At 48.7% G+C, this 6927-nt stretch overlaps 1 protein-coding gene across 1 annotated transcript; it reads left to right on the top strand.

The window, feature by feature from the left end:
* Positions 1-5791: 5791 nt before the first annotated feature.
* LOC119386219 (uncharacterized) lies at positions 5792-6492 on the top strand. Its single transcript, XM_049414260.1, has one exon. The coding sequence runs from the start codon at positions 5803-5805 to the stop codon at positions 6490-6492; it is 690 nt and encodes a 229-aa protein (XP_049270217.1). The 5' UTR covers positions 5792-5802.
* Positions 6493-6927: the final 435 nt, after the last annotated feature.

Below are 6927 nucleotides of genomic sequence, written 5' to 3'. Positions count from 1 at the left end.
TTAACAGTGATTCCACTCCTGCGCCAACTGCGCCAAAGTGCGCCAAATGGGATTTGCTGCGCCAACCTGATAAAATCGACGTAAATTGCGCCAAACTGCGCCAAACTTCGCCAAAAGGGGTTGCGCCAAACTGCGCCAAAAAGGGTATATCAGGGGTCAGCAACCTCCGGCCCGCGGGCCGCATGCGGCCCGCGGGGCATTATTATGCGGCTGCCGGTACGACGTCAGAAATCTTAAGATGACTAGACACGGAAATTAGGGCAGTAATTAAATAAAATAATTCGATTAACTTTTTAATTAGTGGAGACAGGTGGTCGGGCCAGAAAATGGGAGATTGCTGTCCTTCCTGCGAAGAGGCCGTTGCCGCTTTGAGATTTTGAAAATCGGCCTCTCGTAATTCAACCAAATTTTGCGGCGGAACCGCAACCGACGCTTCGATGAGCGCAACTAGCGGGCGACCAGAAAGACGTTACTGTTCATGGCGGTGATTGCAGTGGTGTTAGTTCTGTATTCGTTAATTCACGTGCGCCATACGTACTCTAATCTCAAACGAAACACAACCACGAAGCGAAGTCGGTCGATGTTGGTACGACGACGATCGCTGGTTCTAGACGTCTCAGAAGCGTATGGCATTTGCGCCCTTCCGAGTTTCAGTTTCTGTTAGGCCGGCGAAATTTGCCAGATTTCATTACTCGCTAATTATTGCCAGCGGCTCCTTATGTGAAATCTGAAAGCGGCAAGAGGCTCTTCGCTCTAAGGCCTGCAGCTTTCCCATTTGACCCGACTGCTTCCTCCACTAAGTGAAAAGTTAATTAGCTTAGTTTCTTTATTTAGTGTCGTAATTGATGCCTCTACTCATCTAAGATACCTGCCACCAAAAAAAAAAGGTGATTGTGACGGCGTGAAAATATCTCTTTTTCCTTATTTGGAGAATTTCGGGACAGAACATCCTGTTATATAAATGAAGGAAGGGAATTGTGAGGGCTCGTTTCTTTGTTTGGCACCACCTTTACGAAGGCGAATGTGCCATTGTAGTCGCTTTCGGAGAACGTCGATTTGCAGTATTTTTCCGTCTCCCAGGCAACCAGGGCATGCTCAAAACGATCGCATAGAAGTATTCTAAGAAGCTTTCGCCAGTCCTTCAATGTTTTTTGATCACGAAACTCCCGCCTCAGTTCATATGGAGTAAGCGCCCGCCGTTAGAGGTGCAAACAGCGCAACTGTGCATGAGAGGGTATGTGAGCGCTGCTGCCGCTGTGTTGTGCGTGGGGCACCCTCGATATTCTAGCTTTCTAAACGTCCGCAACGGTCGCTTTATTTGCACATATGTACTTTTAACACTCAACATGCGTAAATGAGTGCCTGAGTATGTCGCAAGTCTTGAAATGAGCACCAGGACGAAAAGAATAGCCGCTCAAAAGATGCAGCTGGCGGCGGTTTCATTTTAAAAGAAACAAATTCTGGGTATGACGCGCCGCAACCAGCATACCATTATGAGGCACGGCGTAGTTGGAGACTCCGCATTCAGTTTTGATCATGTAAGGCCCTTGAACGAAATGAAAGTGTACGTTTTTTTTTTTTTTTACCCCGAGCGAAACAACGCTGCTTGTGGTTCCGAGGCAGAAAAGACGAGTCTGGATGCGAGTCGTGAACACGAGTGATGCAAAAAAATCATCACATGATGACTTCACTATATGACGTCGCAGTTCCAAAAATTGTGACATCACATGATGTCGTCACCACGCGACAACGTCGCTTTGCACTGTCTCCGTGATCGGTAGGCCGATCACGGAGGCAGTGCAAAACTAGGTGAAAGGCAGAAAGCTTGCGATGCCTCCGATCCTGGACGCAGTGTAACGCCACGTTAGGTTTGGAAAGCATACGGAGATGGGGGGAGAAACAATACATCGATTGAGAAGAAAAACATGGCTTTCGCATTCGCGTCATCTTAAGAGAATGCATAAGGGACCCTGTGAGTTTTTTGTTTTTAATGCCCAACAAGTTATAATATTCTTAAGGGTTACAAAGAATGGAAATATTACATCCTTATTTTCTTACAGTGACCAAAATAGGCCGGAATAAAAACACAATAATCTTCAATAGTCCAACCAGGAAAAGAATATAACATGTGGGAACAAAATCAAAAACCACGACATTTTGATTATGTTGTAATATAAGACGCTGAGAGACCACACAAGGCCTCAGGTAACGAATAACATTGTTAAAGGCACGACACTGATATAAGAAGCCAGTAATGAACAGGCTTGATAGCCGGATTTTCGCATTCCAGGGATATCACGTCGCCGTTGAAGTTAGAATCGCTAACAGCGACGATGTCCAGGGCACCCAAGTATTTTGTGCATACACGTGTGCACTTCGATTCAAAGTTGGAATCACCGCTGTAAAGCTCCGGTAGAGCCCACTTTCATTTCTCGCGCTGCTTGTTACTCGTTGAACCAAAACTGCGCCTTTGGGTTGTTGTCTTGTAAACGGAAACCCGCCGGCGCACAACACGTGTTAGGCATCGTTGTCCCACGCCAACACTTCAGCTACCTCGAAAAACAGCGCAGCAGGTGCACAGAAAACACTACAACCATCAGCCCGTGTCGCACCGTGCAAGCGTTTTGGCACGCGAACAATGCTCCCTGTTTAGGGTGCCTTAATTGATGCCCGCGCGCGCGCATCGAGGCACTGACTCTACCAACTCTATCGACTCTGACTCTACTCCTGTGGCACAGTGGCGCCGCATCGCGGCAACTTTGGGCAGCGTATGAAGCTTGTCCATAGCGTGACGGTGGAATTTCGTGACCAGAAAAGCATTGGACTCTGCTTTCGCTGAGGCCCCCCTAGAGCCAATAGGAGGTGTTCTGGGGTTCCTATAGAGCCATTGGCCATGGCGCAGAGAGGGCTCGGAGAGAGAGAAGCTAGTGTCAGAGGAGGTAGGTGCTGAGGTAGCGGCAGAGGTTATGGTGAATCAAGCGCATGCAACTTACATTTCGCTGATTAAGCGGCAATGACTCGCTCGACGCAGCGAGGACAGTTATTCGCGAGACGGCGTCACTAGTGTCGAGGTAAGCTTGCTGAGCTCGTGAGTGACCATGTTGTTGCTATTCGTTGCGCACATTGCTTTCTTGTGCGAAGTCGCCTGCATTGCGAGTTTCGCGCACGCGGCGATCTAATGTGTGTTAGCATTGCCCTGTTCATTGTTTCCAGTTCTGCTCTGCTTCACGATGAAGAAAGGTAAGTTATGTTTTTTTGTTTTGTTTTTTCGAATAACCCACTTGTGCGCAGTTTGAGAGAGCATTAACGTGAATCCCGTGTTTGGAAAGGCCGACAAGACTTTGGTTCTCGCGCGCATTATACTTGCGCGCTGCTACAATGAGTATGCTTGTTAAATCGCCTACATTTGCGTCCTCAGTGCTCCAATTTTCGAAGCGAAGATGAGGGCTTCTTGCATAACGATTCGAATCCCCACAGAAGAGACGGATCGTGCACTTTGGTCACGTGTGCCGAAACTCTCGAAACGTCCTGACTTCAGCCCGCGAAATCTCGACCTTTGGCGTCACTTGGAAAAATTTGGTCGCACTGTATTTGCAACAGCCACCCCCACCCGTTGAGAAACTCCGAACGTGCCTTCCGCCGCACAGCTGCTAGTTCGTTCGGCATGGAGAACAGCAGCCCTCTTAGCGCTGCTGTGAATGAGCGATGAAAGTGTTAAGGCCCAGGGCACTCATCACGGTGTAGCACGATAGTACAGCACAACAGCAGCACGCGGACGGGTCCGGGGGCCGGTGAATCTACGCATGGCTGCCCGGCCAAAGCTCGTTTCCGCATACCGGGAGAAAACGAAACTTTGTCCGGCGGTTCCTGCGGGTGTCGGCACGGCGACAAGCGCGCGGTTTGGATCACTTATATGTTTTGGTCTGTGGCTGCTGTACTTCCTCTATAATATGTGTTGGTCCTTCAGAGCTTCATTAAGTTTTTTCGTCTTTGTGTAGTTTCGTTTACGATAACATTAAGACTTAATCCCAATGGGAGGGATTCATGTGCATCTGCGACGAGCGACGAAACAAGCCGTCGCCACTAGCTTATGATTGCTCGGTTCTAGAAACCTAGATGCCTCAACCGAAAGTGTTGAATGGGACACAGATTGCGCATCAATCCTCCTTGTGTTGCGGGAAATGTTGCCTTCTCGGCACTGCGCAGCTCGGCGTTTTTTGCCATGGCATGTTTTGCATTTGCATCAAATGACCGATGTTTTGGATGCCGTTGATGCTGAATCTCAGAACGAAAGTGAACAAGCACATCTGCTGTATCAGGGGATTATGCGAATGGTATTTAAGGGTCACAAAACTTTTAGTTGGTGCCAGGAAAGCACTAATGCGTCAAAACTTTGTTTGTTTACATATGTTTACGCTGAGACGCGACCGCCCACGCGGTCGCGTCTCAGCGGTAGTTTCCGCTAGCGTAGTCGCATTTCCGTGCCTGTTTTTGCGAACTATCCCTCTACGCACCTCAAAGTGAAATGAGTCGTCAGGCGCGTTCTGCACGACTCCTCGGGGCAGGGGCGTAGGCAGAAATTTTTTTCGGGGGGGGGGGACCTCCTTGATCCGACATTGGGTCCGGGCAGGTAAATGGGGTCGAGTGTCATTTTGTCCTCTGTATCCGTGGGGGGGGAAAATTTGGGGGGGGGCACGGGCCCGGTGTGCCCCCCCCCCCTGGATACGCCCCTGCCTCGGGGAATGAACATTGGTCCGACGTGCATCACACAAGTGAAGGCTGCGCTCAGAGATTTCACGGTATACATGGGTTGATTGTGTCGCATTTCGGCGGTTCGGCGCACCAGCGCAGAGGCTCGCGAGCTGCGCCAGCACAAATACACACGCGCATAAGGCGCCTGTATTCCCGCACTGACGGCCGGGTCGCGTGCAGCTTCCCGACACTACACAGCGGTGTCCGAGTGTCAAGCGCTTCCGCGGAAAACATCACATTACAATGCAATCAGCAGAGGCTAGCAAAACAAGCATAACAGGAAGAATTCTTGGGTGCGTTTCTGATGGAGGCGCAATGTTGCCGGATAACGGAAGGAGCTGGCGTAGCACCTGTTAAAAGCGGCGTTGGGGAGTCTTACGTCACGTGTCCTTGATAGGCGGGTAGTTTGAACTGCGCACAGTATGCTGGACACAAAAGCGTGATTTTCTTTCAAACTAAAGATTTTCTTGGCTCGAAACAAGCACTACGTTGTTTCTGGAATGGTATTTCATGCCGTCCACGCCGAGTTGTATTTTGCCTTTAGGGTCCCTTTAAAGCTACGACGCTTCTTCCTGTAGTTGTAAAATACATTGCTATCTCTATTGATGCTCCTCTTGTTGGTTTGAAATGTCATTAAGTAGCTTTCCTATTCTCTGCAGCACGACTCACGAGCTTCAACGAGTCTGTGCTGGAGCAGGTGGACAGCAACGGCGATATTGTCAAGTCTTGGTGCCGAAGGGGCCTGAAAAGCTTCGAAGCTAAATGCGTCCTATGCGACCTCGTGATCTCTTGTGCACAACATGGGACGTCTGCTGTCACAAGGCATGCTTCATCCAAGATGCACCTTTTAGCTAGAAAACAGCACTGTGATGCTGACGGGAAGTTGAAGCCACTGAAGTCTGTCCAGCCTACGATCAGCTTCAGCAACGCTGCCGAAGTCACTACACTGAATGACAGTGTCGTTCGAGCTGAAGCATTATTTGCCATATCCTTAGCTGTTAAAGGAATCCATTTTCTTATGCTGACACAGCAACGAAGATTTTACCCCAAATGTTTCCTGACTCCCAGATTGCTGGAAAGGTTTCTTGTGGAAGAACAAAAGCATCCTATATGATTTCAGATGGATTAGGGCCATATTTCAAGAAGAAAGTCGTTGAGGAGCTTAGCAGGCCAGATGTGTACTACTCTATTCAAATCGACGAGACACCCAAACCTGAACAAAGAGTACAACAACTGGATGTACTCGTGCGTTACTTTTCAAGGAAGCAACAGAGGGTTGTCATCGAACACCTGGAGTCATTCAACCTGGGTCGTGCTACAGCAGATATAATAGTTGACTGCATCGAAAGGAGCATCACGGAGCTTCCCAAGGAAAAGCTACTCTGCTTCTTCAGTGATGGCCCCAATACAATGAAAAGTGTGAAGAAGAAATTGAAGGAATCTGTCCACATAAATATTCTGGACATTGGAGAGTGTAATCTCCATAAAGTGCATAATTCTTTCGGCACTGGCCTTACGGCTTTTGGTGCAGATGTGGAGCTGCTAGTGATGGATGTGTATTATTTTTTTAAGCATGCTGTCCGGTCTTCACAGTTTAGCAGCCAGCAAAAGGACCTTGGTATTCCGGAACACATTTTTTTAAGGCACGTAAACAACAGATGGCTCACATTTCAGGGCAGCCTAGAGCGCGTGCTCGAGCAGTATGATTGCGCTGAAGGCGTATTTTCACCGTGCAGCTGATACCAGGCCAACAAGTTCTGCCCTTCACAGACGCTGGCCGCAGCACTTGCTGACAAGCATTGCTAGCCAAAATGCTCTTTTTGCGGAACCAAGCTGAATTGTTCACATGGATTCCAAGCACTTTCCAAAGGCCGGAACCCCTTATACACTCGTACTCTCCGAGTCTCTTAGGTCTTTTAAAGAAGTGTTAGGCCGCTTTATGAGGCACGAAGTCTTCAAGAATATGAGCGCAGCTGAGCTTAAATGCTTAGATGTGGCTGCTCCTGAAGGGCTCAAGCAGGCTCCAGAAATTGGATTCGACACTGAGCAAGAAATTCAGAGCTGGAGTCCCGAAGAAAAAAAATCATTCAAGGTTCGCGCTCGGGCATTCTACATTGCAACAGCGCGACACTTATTGAAGCAACTACCACTCGACAACAACTACTTCTTTTTCAT

Source organism: Rhipicephalus sanguineus, chromosome 3, assembly GCF_013339695.2.
Source record: "Rhipicephalus sanguineus isolate Rsan-2018 chromosome 3, BIME_Rsan_1.4, whole genome shotgun sequence".
In the NCBI taxonomy this organism is placed as follows: Eukaryota; Metazoa; Arthropoda; class Arachnida; order Ixodida; family Ixodidae; genus Rhipicephalus; species Rhipicephalus sanguineus.
The sequence above is the reverse complement of the archived record's forward strand: the minus strand, read 5'-3'. Positions and strand labels throughout refer to the sequence as shown.

What these genes read in the sequence shown, in the direction of transcription:
- LOC119386219 (XM_049414260.1), top strand. Translation starts at nt 5,803, where the DNA reads ATGTTTCCTGACTCCCAGATTGCTGGAAAGGTTTCTTGTGGAAGAACA.